Raw genomic sequence first — 23,359 nt, 5'->3', positions numbered from 1 at the left:
TGTTAATTAGAATCTAAATAGTCTCTTTCCCCTCATTCTCTTTTGAGGATAGTTGGAACTTTATAAACTGATCAGCTCATTTAAAATAATATAAAGGGCTTTTTTAGATGAGAAAATGTTTCTTGCCATTGTTGTCATTAGCTTTTGCATGATTGTTTCTGTCTTGTTACTGTGAATATTCAAGTAAGGCTTATCCTAAAGTGGTAGTAGCTGGTGTTCTAGGCTTGGATTCAGAGCATCTGAGTGTCAGCTTTGCTGCTCGCACATGTGACCTGGGACTAATTACCAAACCTCTCCCATCTTCAGTTTCCTTATATATATTGTACAACAAAAGGTCTGGGCTAAAGGATCTTTGAAGTCCTTTCCAACTCTAAATCTTAGTGTCTGAGGAAAAGGCTTTCCTTTCCAAGTCACATATTGTTGATACCTATTAACCAGTAAGGAATTGTACAACACTGAGGATTTTTTTTTATTCAAGCATGACAGCATTCACAAAGGAATGGGGAAAATGCTGAATAAGAACTCGAGATGTTACCGTTTTGAAGGTTACAATATTTTAAGTATGATTCTCATCCTTTCTGCTTTATAAAAACCTTGAGATTAAGATTACCTTTGAGTTGCCTATAGCTCTTGGTTTTTACCTTAGCCTTGCAGCTGAGACTGGGTTCTTAGCTCAATTGCAGGCCAAGTACTTGCCCAACAGTTACTTCTGTGAGAACGAAGATCATTGATAGACAAGGTACTAGAGAGAGGAAGGGATTTAGGCAGCATTCTAACTTTTTACCATTTCCTGTGAGAATTCTATCTCATTAAATATGATTGTCTTCTCTCTGTTCTTACATTTGGAATTTTTGACCATTATAGAACTCTCTGAGAAACGTAGTCGATGGTGGAGTAGTGTCAGAGAGGAAAATGTGGGTTTCGATTTTCCTCTGACGCTGTTGATGTGAATATAAGCAAATGGTCTACCCTTGCTTATATCGTACTTTGCTTATGTTTGCTTATATCTGACTAGTGGACTAATCAGATCTTGATGACTACAATTCACACACACAAGAACAAGGTGCCGGTCTGCATCTGTGGAACAGTTTATTTCTTATACTACAGAAATCACAGGTTTGGAAGAAAAATATAAGTGAAATGAAATAAGGCACCTACCTTTTATGTTACAAGTTAGTAGTTGTATTATTTTGTTATATAGCAGAAGAAGTGCATACTCAATTTTGTTTTAGAAAAACCCATTTTCTTCCTCCTGATGCTTTTGAAGTTTACTACTTTAAAAAAGACCCATTTATAAATGTGTTAAATGATATTAAGAGATTTGTTATATTGAACATACTCAAACTAAAAATAAAACTAATTCATTAATCTATATTTGAAAAACCCAATCAATCAAAGTAACTGATACATAGAAAGAATTGTGAGAGATGGCACTTGTTTCAGTGTACTCGATAGATGATGATATAAGATTTGCTGATTTTAAAACATAAATCTGATCTCCTGACTTGCAATATGTAAATAAAATTTATTTTTGTAGAATACTGTGTTTCAGATTTTAATTTAGACACAATAAAACAGTTTCTATCTGTGTTAGCAGCTACATTTGATGTGTTGAATTACTTGGATATCTGCTGAATATTGTCCATGTGTTTAGGCAAGCAAATGAAGGGGCTGAGTTTTAGCTTTCCTCTAAGGCAAATACAGCCATACACACTTTTTTGATCAATCTGTTTTTTTTTTTCCTTCCTTCCCCTCTGTTCATTGTACACAGCTGCCAAAGGAAAAGCAATTGTCAGTTATGTTTGGGTGAGAAGAGTTATCTTTTATCTTTCTAATTTAGGAAGAATTCCTGTAGGAGATAGAATTGGAGATGAGCATTGGAAGAGGGGAAGAGACTTTGCATTGGAACTCTTATGGGTGTCAGCAGATAGAAATGCAATATTTTCGTTTAGTTTTTCCTTGTACTACAGTAGTGGAGGAGTTTAAGCCCCCTTTATATAAGCCACCTTTGCAGATACCCATCATTTTCCAGTATCCATAATCCAGCAAACAATTTCCTGTAACTTGGATCATTCTGAACTGAGTTTTGGCCTCCTAGAAGCAACCTATTCTCAGAGCTAGATATAAAATTGTACATTGTTGAAGTAACATCAGCTGAATATTCATAACGTTCTGTTGCCTTGCAGTTACTCCGCTGTTCTCATTTCTAGACAAACCAAATCCTATATACTCAATTAAATGAGAAAAATGCAATTTCCTGTGGTATTGTGTGAAATTTCCCTTCTTTAACATGGATCACATATCTTGGGGAAAGTTGTAGTTTTCTGTGTTTTCAAATGGCTGTCAACATAGTACCCCCATAAACAGTTGCTCTTGGACTTTGACCAACTATTCTAAGATTCCCTCATGAGCAACTTAGCTCAGTCCTTGGGTTCCCAGGCATATTTCAGATTCTGCTATTGGAAGATACCCAGTAGGAAAAAAAGTCTTCATAATTTTCAGTATTTCATAATCAGTTTCTTTTTTTCCCCCTTTAGCCAAACCAACAAGTTTATCACTTCCTTTGACACCCGAGTCACCAAAGTAAGTATTAAGAAGGGTAAACAGTATAAAAGGGGGGAGGGAGTATTGATACATTTGGCTACAGCAACTCCATTTCAGCTTGTTTTTATAAATGTGCCCTATCTTCCAGTGATCCCAAGGGTTCCCCATTTGAGAACAAGACTATTGAAAGAACCTTAAGTGTGGAACTCTCTGGAACTGCAGGTAAGACAGGTGTTTTAGGTTTTTTTTTATGTGGTTGTTTAAAATTCCCTAGCAAAATGCTGTGATGATCTTCAAGTAGCTAAGAGAGCTGAGCATAGGTAGTAAAAAAGGAAATCAAAAGGAAAACTGAAGTATGCAGGTGTCCCAAAAGTCTTAGTACAATATTAAGCTTAAAACTGCACTAAGACTTTCAGGACAGCTAGTATTTGCATATGTGTGTTTTAAAGAAAGCAAATTGTCCATTTGTAGTACTTAGTCATCCGGGTATGGCAGTCGCATCACAGAATATCAATAGGCAGAGCACAACATCTTAAAAAAGTAGAGACAGTAACAGGTTTCCATCCACTGAGAACTAAAAGAATCTTTGTATATTGGAAGAAGAGTAAGTACTTCAAACATTTTGGACTACTAGCTTTACCTGGTCAGTTTTATTTTGGTATTCTAAGCCTCATAATGCCCCCCGTAACAACTATGGTATCTGCTGACCTCCCAGTTGCTCAGAAAGATTGATTGTGTAATAGTGTCTTTTGGGGTTTGGTGTTTGAACTTCACCTAAAAGTGACTCCCAGGCTGTCTGAACAAGAACAACCCTAACTCTGGTTATTACTGATAAGAGAAGAAGAAAAGCAAAGTGACGAGGGGACTTTCAACCGGAACTGTGGTGCCTGCATGCACCATGGTCATTGTTCCTCGGCCTAATTTCACAGTTCAGGTTTGCTAAATTACCTTCTAGGGAAAGGACCATTACATGCTTTGGTCACGAAGCAGAGAAATTAATCTTATATGGCATGTCCATTGAGACTTATATAGGTATAAATGTGTTGTATACATATATAAACTCCCTATGTATGTGCATAATGTATGTATGTGTGTATATATGCACACATATTAATATTAATTATGTATGCAACACATTAGTATTGTATATATTTATAAAATCTGTCTATATATAAATTGTACACCTATTTGTCAATTCTAGTCATTTTATTAGGAGAACGTCTGCCATCCTAAAATGGCTTGGTAGTTTTAATCATACTCTATTGGAAGCCTGAGCATTTCTCTGTAACTTATTGTCCAGCAAACATTGTTTTATATTGTTTAGTTATAAGTTTACTGTCATACGCTCTATGCGAGAGGAATTAGCAATTCTGAAGAGCAATTTCATAGTTATCTAGACATATTTAAAGCATCTATAACAATATTTGTTTATGTCAGCAATCCAGTATTCATGTCATTACTGAGGTATGTTTTCTTTGGACATTGCTGAAAATCTTTTAGTTAAATGGGAGCTAGTCATCAAATTTTCACTGATTTACAAGTATTCATCTTTGTAAAGCAGATTGCTAAGTGCTATGAGGGCACAGAGAAACACAAATGGTGGTCTCTGTTCTCATGAAGCTCACAATCTAATTGGAAAGGTATGTACAAACATATGAAAAAGTAAATCAGATGGCTATAGTTCAAATTCACTTGTCCCAAAAGGAATAACCTTTTTCTCCTAAGCCACCTTCACTCTTCCTCTGGACTTTCCTATTTCTATTGAGGGCACTGTCATTCCAGCCCAGTTAACAACCTCAGTTTTAACTTTCATTCTTTCCTCTCCTTTACCCTTTCACATTTCTTTTGACTATCCCTCTTCTCTCTTGCATGATCATCACTATAGTACGGAACTTCGTTGCTTCTCAACTAAACTATTGCATAAGCCTCCTAATTGGACTTCTAGTTTCCATTCTCTTCTTTCTCTAAACCATCCTCCACACAGCTGCCAAAAGGTTTTTAACCTTTTCATGTAAAGGGTCCCTTTGATAGTCTGATAAAAGCCTGTACACCCCTTCTCAGAATAATGCTTTTAAATGTGTAAAACAGCATGTATAGAATTGCAAAGTGAACCAATCCTATTGAAATACATTATACATGTGTAATATATACACAAATACATATACATATGTGTATATATGTATGTGTGTGTGTATATTTTAATTCACAGACACCTAGATTAAAAGCTCCTGTCTAGGGTAAAGTATAAACTCTTCAGCTTGGAATTTAAAGTCCTCACAATTTGATTACAACCTATCTTCCCAGCTTCATTTCATATTATTTCCATTCACACCCTCTATGTTCCAGTCAGATGGGTCTATTTGCTGTTTCCTAGACTTGGCACTCCCATCTCTTGCCGCTCTGCCTTTACGTAGCTTGGCCCCATATGTGGAACGCAATATAAGAAAGATCACAGTGTGTGATTAATTCCCAAGGAGATGGTAGAGACAATGAATGCTATGGGGGTTCATTGGAAGGGAATTACCAAGTGCTAAAATATCTCAGAAGGCTTCATGGAGGACAAGGGAACTGAACTGTATCTTAAAATGATGAATAATTTTTATATAGGTGAAAAAAATGAGTGAACCCATTTAAGGTGATGGAGAAACCAAGCAAGAGCATGCTGGGAGGAATATGTAAGAAATATTTTAGGGAATAGAGAACATATACCAATTTGAAAGTAACAGATTATAAAATGAACCAAATAATGGAATACATACTTCATGTGATTTGGAGGTTTTGCAAGGTTCTTTTCTACCACCATCCCCACGTCCCCACCTCCTGCTCTTAGAATAATTTAAATTACCTGGATCTCTTCAACCTGTTCTGATCCTTTGTGTTGCTTTTTGTTACTTGCTCCTAATAATTGTATTATTTTTACTGTGAATAAACTTTTGCTTATCTTTTTTTTGATGGAGTTCATATTTAAACAGACCCCAAACAAATTGCTGTCCTGCTTTTACTTTTTTATATTTATTCTTCTAAGGAATTTGACCAGATAGACAAAATAACTGCTTTTTTGTAGTTGAAATATATATTCTAGTGTAATCTCATTGTCTATAGACTCTCTGGAAGCATCCTTGGTAGAATTTCAGAAGCAGACAGAAAAACAATAATAATATACATCTTCCTGTGTTCCCATTTGATCTTGATTTCTTCTGCTAGGTCTCTGAATTTTGAAACTTAACTGTCCCATGTAGCCTGAGAGTGATGAGTATTTGTTATGGTAACATCGACTAAAAACATTGTCCATAAGTTTTTCATAGATCTGTGTTATTTCTGGGAGATGGTGAATAACAATTTGGTCTGTGATAATGATTCAGGTCCAGTGTAGTTTAGTGATAGGGGAATAGGGAGTGGGTGGAAGGGTGGCATGGATCTCATTCTCATTCTTCAATAAGGTTCAGATAGAAACATCTTGCTATTGTGTTATTTTTTTTCTATTCCTGTTCTATAAATTATGATTACAAGGATTTTTGTTTAGGTAGAGGCTGGCTTTTGAGGACCCCTCCAACTCTGAAATTCTGCATTTTTTGAACTGTTTGAAACATTGTGCATTATTATTCCTGTTTTTTCTTCAAATGAGGAAACCAAGGTACAGAGGTTAAGGTTAAAAAGTTGGCAAATGTTCAAATCAGGATTGGAACCTGAATCTTAAGAATTCAACTATGATACTCTTTGTCTTCTACACAGAAATCCTTCATTCATTTCTCTATGGGATAAGAGATTATCCTAGACAGAATCATAAAATTGCAGCTGGAAAAGAGCTCCGAGGTAATATAATCTAATCTCTACCTAAAGGAGGAATTTCCTCTTTAACATCACTGACAACTGGTCATCCAGCCTCTGCTTGACGAATTACAGAGATGTGAAGCTTGCTATCTTTCTAGGCAGCTCATTCCACCTTTGGACAGCTCTAATTATTAAGAAGTTCAGCGTCTCTGTAACTTTCACCCACAGATCCTAATTCTACCCTCTTGAGTCGAGTAAAACAAGTCTAAACCTTTTTTTCTTCCTTTTTTTCCACATGACAGCCCTTCACATATTTTAAGATCACAATCATGTCCCCAATAAGTCTTTTTTTTCAGCCTAAACATTTCTGATATTTTAAGTGGACCTTTTTATAGCATGTTCTTGAGTCTTCTCACAAGTGCAGCCTCATCAATATTCTTCCTACTCCTCAGGCTGTCTTCTCAACTGCATCACCAATAGCCTTCCCGATATACCCTCTTCTTTCACTCTGTGAGCTCCTCATGATCAAATCAACTCTGCCATTTTTTCCTAGAAGGAGAGTGTCAATTCATCTCCTTAAAGCTCCACTGTAACATTTTGGACCCTCCCTGACTACCACTCCCCCACTGTCCTCCCCTGTTAGAATATAAACTTCTTGACTTTGCTTTTAGGTTTGTTCTCCCTTCCTTCCTTCAGCACAGTGCTTGGGATATAGTAAACACTTAATAAATGTTTTTTCATTCTTTCTTTCATGTGCTCACCTTGAAATTTGGTGCCTAGAAATATCCTAGATATTACTTGATCAAGGCAGATTAGAGAGAACTGACTATCAGGTTAAGTCAACAACCCTTTATTTATTCTAGACAATATGATTCTGTTAACAGAACCTATAGTTGTATTTGTTTTTTTTTTTCCTGGATCCATTATCCCAATGTCAAAATCATATTGAGATTGTGGCTGTTTATAAATCTAGGTTCTTTTCACATAAGGTGCTACCTAGCCATAATCTTTCCAATCCTGTTCTTGTGCAATTGATATTTTTAAACTCAGTACAGGACTTTTTCTATATTCCTATTTAGTTCCATCTTATTAGATTCAGCTTGTTAAATCCCAATTCTGTCATCCAAGGTGTTAGCTATTCCTGCTAGTTTCATTTTGTTGACAAACATGCCATATGTATTTTCATCCAAGTCATTAATAAGGGAAAATATACGGTAGTACAGGAATGAGTACAGAACCTTGGAGCACTTCACTAGGTACCTTCTTCCAGTCTATATTTGTATTATTTCAAATACAAAAAGTACTAGCTGATGCCTTAATATGAAAAAAAGACTAATTTCTACACATGAAAAATGTTTATTATGTTTCAGAAACTTCTTGTGGAAGGGGAAATTATAGAATCATAGATGTAGTTCCTTAGAAGGAATCACCTAGTACAATCTCTTTGATTTATGTAACTTAAAATGTAACAAAAAATTAAATTGTAAAAAAAGGAACTAAAGGCAATCATTTATTAGTAAGTGACAGAACCTAGGATGTCGGACTTCAAATCCAGTGCTCTCTTCACTCTACCATAGTGATGGAATAGTCAATAAGATTCAGATGCCTCTGGAACAAAAATGTTTCCTGCCACATCTGTAATATCTTTGAAAGAACAGGAGGAATAGGAAAGGAAGTTTGCTTTATTGGCTGATGCCATCTGGTCTGTTATCTCTGAGATTGTCCTAAACTAGCTCTTTTTAGCTGAGGAAAAAAAACACTTCACTTTACAGGTGTAAAACTAATTTGATTTCAAAATGGCTTGAATAAAGCAAGAAAAGAGTAAAAAGAAAGCTCACTTGGCAGAGAGCATTTAAAACTAATGCATCCTCAGAGCTCTGCACTTTGCAAGTCAAAGTGCTAATAGAAAGAAAATGCCAGTTTAACAAGTGTGTCCATTTCTTGCTATTTTACATGAGTAAACATAGCTAGGAAGTAGAATGGCAAATATCCAGGTGACCTATATGAGTGGTTTCAATCAGTATCTTTAACACAAGGTGAGTTCAGTGGCTCCTTTCTTCATAAAAATCTCCAATTTGCCAGGGGTGGAGCCAAGATGGCAGAGTAACAGCACAGATTTTCTAGCACTCTACTCCCAAACCCAGCCAAATGTCTATAAAAAATGACTCTAAACAAGTTGTGGAGCTGCAGAACCCATAGAATGTCAGAGTGAAGTTAATGTGTAGCCTAAGACAGCCTTGAAGGTGAATGGGAAACGTCTATCTATGGCCTGGGAGAAGATCTCAGTCTAGCACAGATGAGACTGGAGCAGGCATCTGGGGGACTAAATACTGGCTTCTGTGGCAATTTCCAGACTTCACAACCCTAAAACACCGAGGACAAATTGAAAAGTCAGTGGAAAGAACCTGTCCGACCTGTGTTCCAGAGTAAAGTGGTCCAGCCCCAGCCCCAGGGCAGCTGAAGGGGAGAAGGAGCCTGAGGCAGCTACCACTGCAGCAGGGGCAGTGGAAGTACCTATTTCTGGAGCTCTCTGTCCACAGATTATGAGGGTTTTAGTGGCTGACAGTACACCCTCCCACCCCTACTGGAAGCAGAGAGTTACCTTGACAAAGAGCTCAGAAATCAAGTAACTGGCTGGGGAAATGAGCAAAAACAAGAAAAAACAAACAAACTATAGAATATTACTGTGGTGACAAGGAAGATAAAAATATACAACCAGAAGGAGACAACAAAGTCAAAAGCTATCCAAAGCCTCTAAGAAAATTACTAATTGGTCTCAGGCCATGGAAGAACTCAAAAAGGATTTTGAGAATCAAGTAAGAGAAGTAGAGGAAAAATTGGGAAGAGCAACGAGAGTGATGCAAGAAAATCATTCAAGCCTAGTCAACTGCTTACTAAAGGGGATCCAAAAATACTAAAGGAAGCAATACCTTAAAAAATAGACTAAATGGCAAAAGAGATCCAAAAAGCCAATGAGGAGAAGAATGACTTCAGAAGCAGAATTGGCCAGATGGAAAAAGAAGTTCAAAAGCTCATTGAAGAAAATAATTATCTAAAAATGAGAATGGAGCAGATGGAAGATAATGACTTTATAAAAAAATCAATAAATTATAAAACAAAGCTAAAAGAATGAAAAAATAACAGACAATGTGAAATAGCTCGTTGGAAAAACAACTGACCTGGAAAATAGATCCAGGAGAGACAATTTAAAAATTATTGGACTGCCTAAAAGCCATGATCAAAAAAAGAGCCTAGACATCATCTTTTAAGAAATTATAAAGAAAAACTGCCTTGATATTCTAGTACCAGAGGGCAAAATAGATACTGAAGGAACCCACTGATTGCTTCCTGAAAGAGATCCCAAAAGAGAAACTCCTAGGAATATTGTAGCCAAATTCCAGAGCTCCTGGGTCAAGGAGAAATTATTGCAAGCACCCAGAAAGAAACAATTTGAGTATTATAGAAACACAATCAGGATAACAGAAGATCTAGTAGCTTCTACATTAAGAGATCATAGGGCTTGGAATGTGATATTCCAGAAGTCAAAGGAGCTAGGATTAAATCCAAGAATCACCTACTCAACAAAACTGAGTATAATACTTCAGGGGAAAACATAGCCATTCGATTAAATAGAGGACTTTCAAGGATTCTTGATGAAAAGATCAGAGCTAAATAGGAAATTTGACTTTCAAATACAAAAATCAAGAGAAACATGAAAAGGTAAAGAGGAAAGAGAAATCACAAGGGACTTACTAAAGCTGAACTGTTTACATTCCTACATGGAAAGATAGTATTTGTAACTCTTGAGACTTTTCCCAGTATTAGGTTAGTTAGAGAGATTATCTGTATAGACAGAGGGCACAAGGTGAGCTGAATATGAAGGCATGATATCTAAAAAACATAAAATCAAAGGGTGAGAGAAGAATATACTTGGAGAAGGAGAAGGGGAGAAAAAGGACAGAGTAAATTATCTCTCACATAAAAGAGGCAAGAAAAAGGCTTTTCAGTGGAGGGGAATAGAGGGGAGATGAGAGGGAAAGAGTGAACCTTACTCTTATTGAATTTGGCTTAAGGAAGGAATAATGCATACTCAATTTGTTATGAAAATTTATCTTACGCCACAGAAAGTAAGGGGTAAAGGGATATGTGAGTGGTTGGTGAGGATGATAGAAGGGAGAGTAAATGGGAGGAAGGAGTAATTAGAAGTAAATACTTTTGAAGAGAGACAGGGTCAACAGAGAGAATAGTTAGTCTTTCGCAACATGACTGTTACAGAAGTGTTTTGCATGACTATACATATACAACCTATGTCAAATAACTTGCCTTCTCAATGGGGGTGGGTGGGGAGGGAGGAAGATACAGAAGCTGGAACTCAAAGTTTTAAGAATGAATGTTAATTTTTTTTTTTTACATGCAACTGGGAAATAAGACATACAGGCAATGGGGTATAGAAATTTATCTTGCCCTACAAGAAAATAGAGGGGAAGGGGATAAGAGAAGGGAGAGAGGTGGTATAGAAAGGAGGGAAGATGGGGGAAGGGGTAATCAGAATGCAGAGGGGAGAGATGGTGAGAAAATTTCGAACTCAAAATCTTGTGGAAGTGAATGTTGAAAACTAAAAAGAAATTAATTAATTTTTTAAAAAAAATCCCCAATTTGCCAATTTAATTATTTTCTTATGTGACCTATTACATAATGGTACTCTTGATAATCCTCTTTTCAGAGGCTTTCATAATGGAGAAAAATTCTTAAGAACTTAGAATGATTTTGATTCTATGTTAAGTTTAGTCACTCTTTCCTTAAGTGATCTACTTCACTGTACAGCTTGTGGTACAATTTTGTTCTTGTATTGTGGACACAAGATTTTACCAGGAGTTCTGGATTTTATAAAGAGAAGCAATGTACTTTAAAGTAACTTCATAGAGGTCATTTAATTTGCTTTTGTGCCCATAGAACCCTAGAGAAAGAAATTCAACAGGTTTAGTTATTTGACAACACTTGCTATTAAGAATTTTTCCATATGTCAAACCATATGTTGTAGTGTCAATGAGATTTCTTTCTTTCTCTCTCTTTTTTTTTTTTTTTTACCCTCAGTGGAGATAGATACTTTTATATACAGAATTGGAAGTCATGGTTAAATTGACCCGCAGTCTTCTCTTAAGTAGATTGAATCAACCTCAGTACCTTTAAAATATTCCTGATAGATCTTACTTTCCCATTCTGTATTCATTTTTGTGGCTTCCTTCTGAACTTTCTTCAAGACCTCCACATTTATAAAAATCTAGGCATGCTCTTGCTTCCTTATTCATGTGAGGGAACCTCTTATCCCTTGGATGGGGATATTTCTTATGTTGTCTCTTAGGGAAGACATCGTGTTTATAGGTAAAAGCTGAACACTGGCATCTGATCTCATAATCTCATAGTTGTTTTTTATTTTGCCTTCATAATGCATTTGACACTTAAAGTCAACACACTTAGAAAGTTATTTATGATTCATTAGTTGATTTTTTGAAATGATATTAACTACTTTAAGCAAACAAAAAAGTCCAAAATCAGCACGTAGATAGTAGAGTACCTCAGATAAAACACAGAACTTATCATTCTCCAGTCACTCAATTAAAAAAAGAGCCCTACAAAGAAAAAGGGTATACAACATGTCATGAAAATATACTTTGTCTTTTACTTTAAAAAAGACTTTAAAAGGATGATTGTAGAGTGTGTGCCACTTCTCCCAGATTTGCTGGGCAGAAGTACGTAAGTGCGAGTGGCATAGAGGTACTTGTTTATTATAGAGCACATTTCAATGCAGTAATCATAAATATTGCTAAGGTTGTGCTCTGTTGAAATATGCCCTACATACTCTTGATTGTTTGTGTTACGTGATTTGTCTGACACCCATTACATTCTGGGTAATGGCAGCCATTTGTTGCTGTGCACAGCAGGCTCTTTTGACAAAAGAAAATAGGCAGCAATAAAAAAGCTATAGTCTGAATTACATTCTGCACAGTGCTGCACTGCTGAGAGTTTGTGCGAGTGTGTTAACAATGCTCTGAACTGCCTCTTGTCAGCCTTCAGCCTGTAATAGCCATCTGTCCTCACATCAATCTGTCAAAATCGGCTAAGTTCAAGAGAGAGCAGGGTGTATACCTTGCACTGTCAACACCAAAATGTACACATTCAACAAGAAATCAGGGGATGGGGGGAAAAATCCAGAGATTATGGAAGGTATTAGCACTATTGATTTGGGCTCACAGCATGAAATCAAGATTACCATGATTATGATGAGATGACAAAAGGTGTTAGTGTTCATGAATTAAGTGGTGAGCTCTTTCCTCCTTCTCTACCTCTTTCTTACCTTATGAAAAAAAAAAAACAAACTTCTGTACTCTGTCAGATGGGTTCCTACCCAAAATGTTCTACAGGTGTGAGGGTTTCCCTATTCATTAGGAATTTTTAAAAGTTTGTCTCTGCTTAGAGAGAGAATGCTTCTTTACATTCCACTCTCAAACAAGCCTGAGAATTGTAGCTCAAATAGGCAGCACACCGATAAGAAATTCTGTCCTTCTAGGATTTTTCCTCATAGCTCGGTCAAACTGAAAAGGTATCAACCGATGACAAAAGTTTGGATAGTTGTCCAGATTGCACTGTTTTTGTTGTTGCTTTGCACAATCAATTCTAAAATTTGTGAAATTGCTTTTATTATTTATTTGTTTGTTTCAATAAATAGTCCTAAATTTATTGAAGACGGTGATTTGCAATCCTGTTTGTATGACACCTCTTGCTATCTTCAGGTTATCAGGTTGGTCTATCATGGAAAAGTTTTCACTTTGGATAAATATTAGTATTATATTTGTTTATTGTATAATGTGCAATATTATGTTCACACACATACATATATATGGCAGTTTAAGTGGAGTGGTAATTATATCTAAACATACAACCACAGTAAGGCTTGTCACAAGCTACCTTTCCTGACCCCAAAAAAATGTTTTTAGAGGTTTGATGTGAGTTTTAAACTCAATGCGAGACTATAGTATGATATGGTAGCTACATACAAAGAATGCAATATTGAGAGCAAAGAAAGTAATAGTCCCACTGTACTCTGTGTATTTGGGGGTACCATATTTTAAGAGGGACATTAACAAGCTGGAGGGTGGCCACCATAGTGAGGGTACTCTAAACGTGTCATGTGAGGAACTGTTGAAAGAATTAGGTATGGTTAGTCTGAAAAAAAGGGAAGACTCAGGAGGGATATAATAAGAGTCTTCAAATAGTTGGAGGGCTATTATGTGCAAAAGGGATTAGACTTAGTCTCTGTGGCTCCAATGGATGTAACCAAAGGGTAGAAATTATTTCCTTCCAAACAAAGAACTTCCAAACAGGTAGAGCCATCTGAAAATAAAATAGGTTACCTCATGTGGTAACCTAAGTGATTCCCAGCCACTATAGAGACAGTGTACTCAAACAGAGACTGGCTCTCTGCTTTCTAGGGATTTTGTCAAGTGGATTTATGTTTAAGGTTGGACTGGATGATCTTTAAGGACATTTTTAGCCATGTGATTTTATCATTTTAGAAAGTTGGGAATGATTTAAGAGGTAATGGACAAAGAATTCAAGTTTTTGAGACTGGAAAACATTTCTAAGCTTTCAGGGATTTTGGGTTTTTATTGTTGCTTTAGACTTATTTTCTTGAGCCTAGGAAATTATTGGTATAAAAATTCACTCCACTTATTGGTAATATATCTGTAATTTATAGATTGGGAGGCTAAGGGACTTATCCATAGTCACAAAGCTAATATTTATAGATAGGTCTTTAGCCCAGGTCTTCATGACTCCAAGGTTAACTAACCATCTTTCCATTATAGCCATACTACAGGAACTCAAGTTTCCTCATCTGTAAAATGAGAGGGTTTACCTAAATGGTCTTCAAGGACCTTTCTGGTTCTAAATCTATAATCCTAAAATCCATTGAGAAGCAATTCTATATCAATTTTAAATTGTTGATACTTTGTATTACTTAAGAGGCTAATTTCTTTTTAATAACCCTAATTTCAGTTTTATAAAATTCATGGTTTCTTTCTTTGAAATCCACTTCAGTCAACAGTTGTTTTCTAATACAAAGCACTATGACTGCTCAAGTAATTTAGAAAATCCCTGCTCCCAAGGAGTTTACACTGTGTACAGTTAGAAACATGGGCATGTCCATAAAATAATTAACAATGTTCTGTAGAAGTGCCAAATGACTCGCATACAGGAAGTGACACAGGAGTTCTAAGGAATGAGATGTGACCCATGGCCTGAGATGATCAGGGAAAACATTATGAAGGAAATAGAAGTTTCTGTAATTTTTGCCCAGGACCTATTTGGTTAGATTTCTAATTTGTCATTATGTTGCTTTACCCAGTGATCTCTTAAGAGTAATTTCATCTTACACCAGTCTAATTGACAGTGACTTTGTCATGTCCTCAATTGTTTCTTCCTGTATTGATATCCTTTAGCTCAACCACAAATTATATATTGACCTAATCTAAGACATACCAGCCCTCTTCCCACTGTCTGGATCATAAAGAACCAGTTCAATAACCTCTACATGAATCATTTGTCCCACACCAAGAAAAACATCCAAGGAAAATCTGCCAGAAGCTACCTGTGCCTTCTTCCATCTTCATGTCCCATTCGGCTCCCTTCTCCTTACTCTAAAGCAGGAAGATTATTAAATACTCTTTCCTCATTTCTTTAATCATTCTCTCCTCTTAGAAAGAATGTCATCAAGATTCCTCCCATATTGGGAGAAATTTTACTTTTGCATCTGAATGTTTTTTCATATGAACTCTATATTCAAGAGAAATTTGAAGTAGAAGCTTGTGTATTGTGCCAGATAAAATGTAGATTGAATGGGGAAAGGGGTTCTTTCAAGGAAGAAACTTAAGGAAATTTCAAATTTGACTTATTTGCAGATGAGAGATTGAAGGATAATGTGTCTTCCTGACAGGTGTTCTATTCTGAAAAATAAAAACCTATCAGCTCTTGTTTGTCCACAAATGGATCTGCTGCATTGTATTTTATCCCCCAGTAAAATGGAAAGCCAAAATCCAGGCTACTGGAGAGAGAGACTGGCAGGGTCTCCCAGCTAGAGATGGAAGGATATAAGTATATAATTCTTGAATTTTGATGTGTGCAATGCCTCATTGAGTATATTCCTTTGGCTAGATTCCAAAGCCAAATATAAAAGTGTTTGGGAGTAGTAGCTAATATATCTTATCTGGGCCTTTTGCCCCCTCAATTGGATAGATTGTACTGAAATACCAAAATTGCTCAAATGGTGAAATAAAATAGAAAAACAACAACAATTTACACAATTCCTGTGCCCTTTGTAAATGGTTGAAGAGAGAGATAGCCTTACCATAAAATTCCATGTGCTTTTTGATGACCTACATGGTTTCTTTATACCAGTTTTGAAAGTAAGGGGAACCACTGCTTTTCCTTGAAACGTGGGGTTGCCTTAAATCTATCCTTAGGCGCATTAGTTCCCCTTAGGTTCTTTTTGCTGAATACACATCCCCCTATGTAGAGCTAGTGTATTGCAAACCAGCATAATCCTACATAAGCAGAAAGTCTCTAGGACTGTAGTCCATCCTTTTCTTTAGTTATTTGGTCTCAGGGTCCAATTCACTGTGGCTTATGATGAAGTGTTTTCATATAGGATGAACTACGTCACTTTGGTGTAAAGAATCTCCTACAGAAACTGGTGCCGTAGCTTCCTGTCATTCTGTGAGAAAGTTAACATTCTGAACTGTGGTTTCCTCTTCCCTAATTCATTCATTTATTTATTTAATTAGTCACTGAAGCTCCGATAAGTTTCTATCCCTCAGCCTTACAACAATTACTAATGTTCAATTCTAAATAAAATGGCTCAGTGCTGCTGCAATGTTTAGTGTTACTATTCACTTAGTTTTCTGTTGCAGAACCATATTTTAGACAGAATGTATTAGTTATGCTTACAAGAATGTATTATACCTACATTAGCCATGGTTTACTAAGTTAATGAACTGTGGAGACAAAGAATCATTGCCTTCAAGTTGTGGAGCTGCTTTGGGTCCCTGTATTAGTACACCATGTATTACAGAACTTATTTTGAAGGTGTCTGTTTCATTTTTTTCCTACTAATTTGCTTTCATACTGCCTTTTTCCCCATTTCTTTCTTTTAATGTGCTCATTTTTTTTTTTTTTTTGGCTGCAAGGGTGGAATTTCTTGTTTTGACAAAGAACCCTAAGCTTTGAGCATCTAATGCAGCATCTTTATCATGCCAACTCCAGCAAGGCTCTTCTGTGATTTTCCCTCCCCTGATCCTACCACGTTTATTTTCTATGTCACAGCTTGTAGAATGTCCTTGACCAAACAGCACAAGTAATGCTGTTGAAGAGGCCAATGGTAATATGCTAATTCTAGGAAGTGACAATGTTAGCATGGGTGTTTAAAGTATGAAATTCCATGGCTCTTTCTGATCTCTGGCAAATTTTAGATCTATCAGTTTTTGGTGAAAGTGGATTAGAGCAAAAGAGGCTTTTTGTTTGTTTGTTTTTTATCTGGATTTTGTGGTAGATTTAGTTGCTTCCCTTTTGTATGTTTTGAATATACTCCTATTTGACTCTAAAAAAAAAGTTAAAAAGCATCATTCTGCACTTCAAAAAAGCCCTTCGTTCTGTCTCACTCTCTTTTTCCCCCCCTAGGCCTAACTCCACCTACAACTCCTCCTCATAAAGCTAATCAAGATAATCCTTTTAGGACTTCTCCAAAGCAGAAGTCATCATGTAAAACCAGTGTGCCACCTTCAAAGAAACCTCGCTATAGTGAATCTTCTGGTACCCAAGTAAATAACCCCATTAAGAAAGGTCCAGAACAATCAGAGCTGTATGCTCAGCTCAGCAAGACTTCAGCACTATCCAGCGGACACGAGGAGAGAAAGGCAAAACGGCCTAGTTTACGGCTATTTGGCGACCATGACTACTGTCAGTCAATTAATGCAAAAACTGAAATACGCATTAATTTATCACAGGAGCTCCAGGACTCTCGACAACTAGAATATAAAGATGCCTCCCCTGGATGTCAGGGGCAGACTCGTTCTTCCACAGATTCAGACCAGTGCTACACAAGAGAGACTTTTCAGGCGATCAAGCAGGGTTCCCCATGCGGCCACAGAAAACAGCTCCAAGACCAGGAAATCCGGGCTGAACTGAACAAGCACTTTGGTCATCCCAGTCAAGCTGTTTTTGATGATGAAGCAGACAAGACCAGTGAACTGAGGAACAGTGATTTTAGTAACGAACAATTCTCCAAACTACCTATGTTTATAAATTCAGGACTAGCTATGGATGGTCTGTTTGATGACAGTGAAGATGAAAGTGATAAACTAAGATACCCTTGGGATGGGACACAATCCTATTCATTGTTTGATGTATCACCTTCTTGCTCTTCTTTTAATTCTCCATGTAGAGATTCAGTGTCTCCACCCAAATCCTTATTTTCTCAAAGATCCCAAAGGATACACTCTAGATCAAGGTCCTTTTCTCGACACAGGTCATGTTCCCGATCTCCCTATTCCAGGTCAAGATCAAGGTCACCAAGCAGCAGATCTTCTTCAAGGTAAACTAAGTTAGAAGCAGAAATAAAATCCTTACAGACTGACTCAGTCTGAAGTCAAAAGCATTCTAAATCCATAGCTATTTCAGTTCTTGCCACTGAATTGCAGAGAGATGCCAGAGCTAACAAGGTTATTGTTGTACTCACAATTCTTCTCCTCTTCTCTTAAATCTTCCAGCCTTGAACATGCCACATAGAGCCAGTCAGATCAGAGAGAGCAATTTGTAAGAAACTTGCTCATCTAACTTTTTCCATTACCTGGAGAGCTGCCCTATGCCAGTATAGTGGAGATCCATGCAGGATAAAGCTGACAATGTACCAGACCTGGTGCTCAGTGTTAACATCAATAAGAGACGTTGAGAGAGAACACATCACTCCAGACCTTTAAGCTGACTAGATGATCACAAACTGTCACTGGGAAATCTCCCTGGTAGGGAGGAGGAAAATGCCCATTTATGTAAGATGTAGCTCTGGAGTCTTCCCAAGTGCCGATAAACTCAGGCTCCATGGCAGGTGCAAATGCTTTTTTTTTTTTTCTTTTCCATTTTGTTTTTCTCCTCTCCTGCAGATCTTGTTACTTCTATGAGTCCAGCCACTGCAGACACCGGGGACATCGCAGTTCTCCCTTATATGCAAGGTCACGCTCCAGGTCGCCCTATGGCCGTAGGCCCAGGTGATGATGCCTTTGATTTTCCTCTGCCTCCCTTTCCTTCCTCTTGATAACAAGATGACCAGAAACGTATTCTTCATTTTGCATCGGCAAATTGAGGTGCTTGATTTACTGATTAAGTTGTGTTTCCCAGGTATGACAGCTATGAAGAATATCAGCATGAAAAGCTGAAGAGGGAAGAGTACCGCAAAGAATACGAGAAACGGGAGTCTGAAAGGGCCAAGCAAAGAGAGAGGCAGAGGCAGAAGGCAATTGTAAGCAGCATGGAGATTGTTTTCATTCTAAAGGAGTTTGTTGTCATTTTATTTTTCATTCTGTAGATTACAACTAAAACCAAAGTAAAGTAACTAACAATATCTTTTAGCTTCAAAAATCATATACATCTATCTTCAGCTTTATGATACTGCTTACCTCCAGGCAAATGCCAAGTTAGTATGTCTTCCTTACCTAAACCTTAACTTCATGTTTTCTGCTATGGATTAAAACATTTAGTCATCCTTGAAGAGAATAAAAATATATCGAGTAAGAGAGATTAGGTTTGTCCCATCCCAGAATGAGTTCCCAATTATTCCCGTTACTTTTGTGTCCAATTAAGTTTCCATTGACCGAGACCCCAGAGACTGAGTAATCATTGCAGAGATGGGCTCAAGTCAGGTTTTGGGAAGGTGAAACTTGGAGGACTAAGAGAAATTTTAGGGACAACTGTCATTTCTTGACATTTCTATGAATATACAATCAGATTATTTATGTACATTTATCCACATCTTCTAGCTGTTTTCTTTTGCAGAGCCCATTATATGCTATAAAACCATGTTTTCACATAATCTCCATGGACCAGGTCTAGAGGTAGTAATCAATTTCTCTTTATAAAAATTCAGTTTTGACCTATCCTCCCAGTTTAGGCTAACTCTCATCCATCCTTTACCATCTGTAACCAGTTGGCCACAAGATTTTCTCCCTAAACAGCTGCTGAAGCCATTGCTAATGTGAATCTTCACCCTAGCAAACCAGTGCAGTTCCCTGGCTCATTAGCTAGCCACTGCTTAAACAATCACTGGCAGCTATTTAAGTTAGTCTGAAAGAGGTTCTTTTGCGTGTGGATACAGATACAAAGAGCCAAAGGGGAAGAGTTCATTTGGTATTCTTAGTAATGACTTATGTCAATCACAGTTTAAGGGAGGATTGCAGTCTTTTGCTACTGCAAAATAGATAGATAGATATAAAGAAAGGTATGTGACCAAAAAGAAACATGTGAGAAAGCTGAAAAAAGATAATCAAAATCAGACTGTAGCCTATCCATTTATAGGCCAGAGAGAAGGTGGCCAAAGATAAGGAGGGCATGAAAAAGAATGGTACTGAAATTTGAAATGAAATCAAACTGACCAGGTGAGAGAGTTAGTAATACATTTTGGATAGCTGGGGCTTAGGCGTAGGCTGTGGGACTTGCAGACACTTGTCATAGCTCTCATTCTCATTTACCCTACTCATGAAATGAGCTGTGGTTTTAACAGAGTTTAGTTCATTAACATTTGTGAAGACTAATGAAAATTAGAAGTCCCATCTGGGAAATATATTGGAAGTATATTTAATTAGTGACCAAGCCAAGACCTTTTTCTTTTTTTTAATAGACTGGAAACATATTGGTAACCTGTGTGGAAAAAATGCACATTTTTAGTGTTTTCAGATTTGGTTTTTATTAGATTTTTAAAAAACCCTTCATTATATTACCTCATGGACATTGCTTACTTCTGCAAAACAGATCATGTTTTAATTAATAACTTTTTATGACTGACTAGTAAGCAAGTCAATCAAAAAAGATTGTTAATGTAGACAGTTGAAAAGCTAATGTTAAAATATAGTTCAAATATATATAATGGCCCATGTATGGGAAATCTTTCCATTTTCAGGAAGCTATATGTAGCGCTAACGTGATATTCTCAGAAACTACTATGGCCCTGAATATCCTGGTGCAATTCTGAATCACAAAATTCAAGAGATTCTCCGCATGGAAGACAGAACCAAAACATTTATTCAGACACCAGAAAGTCAAATCCACCATAGTAACAAAGAAATCTATATACAATAACAACGCAGAGGGCAACACTAGCCTCAAGCCTTCCCTCTGCTAGGCTTCCCACAAACAAACACTCAAGAGCCTAACTGTCTTCTTCCTCTCTCTCCCTCAGTTCTGACTGCTCTGATCAATTTTCTCTCAGTTCTGCTCTAGCTCTGCCTCTTCCTGTTCCACCCTTCCTGCTCTACCCCTTCAGCAAACTCCTCCCTCCACAAACTCATGTGATTCAGGCTTCCATATGACCTGTGCAGGTCACATGGGCCTATTAATGAATGGGAAAGATCTTCCCATTTAAATTGCCATTATAACATACCCATGGTCAATTATTGGATGGGCCACATTCTCACAGAGAACCATTTAAGGCCTTTAAAAGCTTTTGAGAAATTTTAAAGAAAAATGAGGGAGCTGTGGTGTGAAATTTTGTATGTTTTTCAAGATAAACAATACAGAAACTTTAATGATTACTAGTTGACACTTACTATATAAGATATATATATGTGTGTGTATATATACATGTATATATACGTGTGTGTGTCTGTATATGTATATATACAGACACACACATACACACACACACACACACACACACACACACACACACACACACACACACACATATATATATATATATATATATATATATATATATATATATATATACACATACATGTGTAATTAAATTGTTTGTTGCTATTGCATTTGTTGTCTGTCTCAAACACATTCCTAAGAACAACCAGGGTCTTTCTGCAAATCATTCCAAGCTCTATCTTTTAGGTTAAAAAGTTTAAATTCATTTAGAGTGTTTTAATAGAATCTTGTGAGCCAAAGCTCAGTATTTTACATCTAAACTACAACTGTTTTAATTTCCTGTGGAGTTTTCAGTCCAGTCTATTTGCAATCTGTACAGTTTGCTGCCAAAAAATCATGATAATGAGGTGTTAATTTAAAATATGAAAAAAGAAATTATGATATGGTCTGGCATTTAAAACCAAATCTTTAGCTCTTGGGCAATGACTCCGGCATTTTAATTTAGCCACATCAACTGTGCCCAAGTTGATCTAGCAAAACAAAACTCAAACCAGTAACAATGCTTATCCAATGATAGATTTGATGTTAAGGCAATTATGTCATATTTTTGATACTCATTTTTGTCGAAAGAAATGATTTTTTTATGTGTAGTGGTGTTATAATATGCAGCTAAGAGCATCATTAACCCACACATTCCCAAACTAGGTCTAATGGGTCATCATGAATGCCTGTACACATGCTGCTCTCTTAGGCAGCCATCCATTTTTCTTCCAGGTTCTGTTTGTTTCTGTCCTAATTCAAACATATACAGTAGTCCTGAGTGTGCCTAATCTTGATTAATCTCAGAAGATAAGCAAAATCAGTTTTTGTTAGTACCTTGTGTGGAGACCTCCCTTTGAAGCAATTGGAGCTTTTTTTTTCAAGATTCTAAGCATAAAATTAGAACTCAGTAAACACCAGTTGAAAGAACTTATATCCTCCAGGATCAGCTCTCTGAGCTCATCATCATCACCATTTTCTTATTAAGAAGTGCAGAGGAAGAATATGTCTTAAACCAGGAGTGGAGAACCTGCAGCCTCAACACCACATATGGCCTTCTATATCTTTGGGTGTGGCCTTTCGACTGAGTCCAAGTTTTATAGAACAAATCCTTTTATTAAGGGGATTTGTTCTGTGAAGCTTGGATGCAGTCATAAGAGCTGCACTTGAGGACTTAGAGGGCCACATGTGACCTCGAGGCTGCAGGTTCCCCACCCCTGTTTTTGACGTTTCATTGGAGGTATCTGGACAGTCCTTTTATCTTTCTCCATCTTTCCATTCTTTACTACCCCTTTCTCGACTTTTGTCCACAGAGTCAGTTTCTATTATGGGATTCCTTTGTCCCCTTCATTGGTCACATTCCATATCTGAATTGGAACTGTTAGGAAGTATCAAATCACCTTAAGCATGGAGAATGAGCTCAGGAGTCTTTAATTGTTTGGATTGGAAAGAAGAAAGGATGTTCATGTTATATGTTTCTTACGAAACAAGTCCAGAAGTGAAAATCAGGATTTAAATTTGTCTTGTCTTCTCAGTTTGGTTTCCCATTGTTTAAGGATTTAGTCTTTAGCCAGATTCAACTTATTTTCGGTAGTTCACAATTTGAAACAACAGCTTTTCCTCAGTTTACTAATTGCCCTCATACCGTTTTTGATATTAGATAATGCAAAGTCAGTTAATATGACTCTTTCTGTATTTGTCCCCTGTGTTTTGACTTAATGAGGATTTACTATTCTTGTTAATGCAACATAAACCTTAAGTTTTATTATATACCCCAGCAGTCAACTATTCTTTATAAATGTAAAGGAAGAAGATAAGGATGACTGAATACTATTTTGAAGAAATTTTTTCAAGGATTTTAGTTCTTCAGTTCTATAAGGAAAATTTTTTTCAAATGTCACTAATAATAATAGTAACTCCCATGCATGTAGTGCCAGTTAAGTTTTATCAAGCAATTTCCTCATGTCAGTAAAGACTGGTATCTTTTTGTCTTTAAAGAGATAAACTGGATTGCCCCTAATCACAGCTACTAAGTATGAAGGCCTCTTGATACTCTGAAGACCAGGGTTCTTTCTGTTCTGCCATGGTATCA

The 23,359-nt window shown here is 36.8% G+C and overlaps 1 protein-coding gene across 6 annotated transcripts in view; it reads left to right on the top strand.

Moving 5' to 3' along the window:
* The window catches only part of PPARGC1A (PPARG coactivator 1 alpha), a 779,791-nt gene that overhangs the window by 739,581 nt on the left and 16,851 nt on the right, over positions 1–23,359 (top strand). For all 6 annotated transcript variants that reach the window (XM_072620378.1, XM_072620376.1, XM_072620375.1 and 3 more), the window contains 5 exons: positions 2,538–2,583; positions 2,693–2,766; positions 17,047–17,959; positions 18,525–18,629; positions 18,760–18,880. In XM_072620378.1, the coding sequence (XP_072476479.1) occupies positions 2,538–2,583; positions 2,693–2,766; positions 17,047–17,959; positions 18,525–18,629; positions 18,760–18,880 (1,259 nt within the window). The remainder of the gene's footprint in view (positions 1–2,537; positions 2,584–2,692; positions 2,767–17,046; positions 17,960–18,524; positions 18,630–18,759; positions 18,881–23,359) is intronic.

Source organism: Notamacropus eugenii, chromosome 6 (genome assembly GCF_028372415.1).
Source record: "Notamacropus eugenii isolate mMacEug1 chromosome 6, mMacEug1.pri_v2, whole genome shotgun sequence".
In the NCBI taxonomy this organism is placed as follows: domain Eukaryota; kingdom Metazoa; phylum Chordata; class Mammalia; order Diprotodontia; family Macropodidae; genus Notamacropus; species Notamacropus eugenii.
This window is presented reverse-complemented; position numbering and strand designations above follow the sequence as displayed.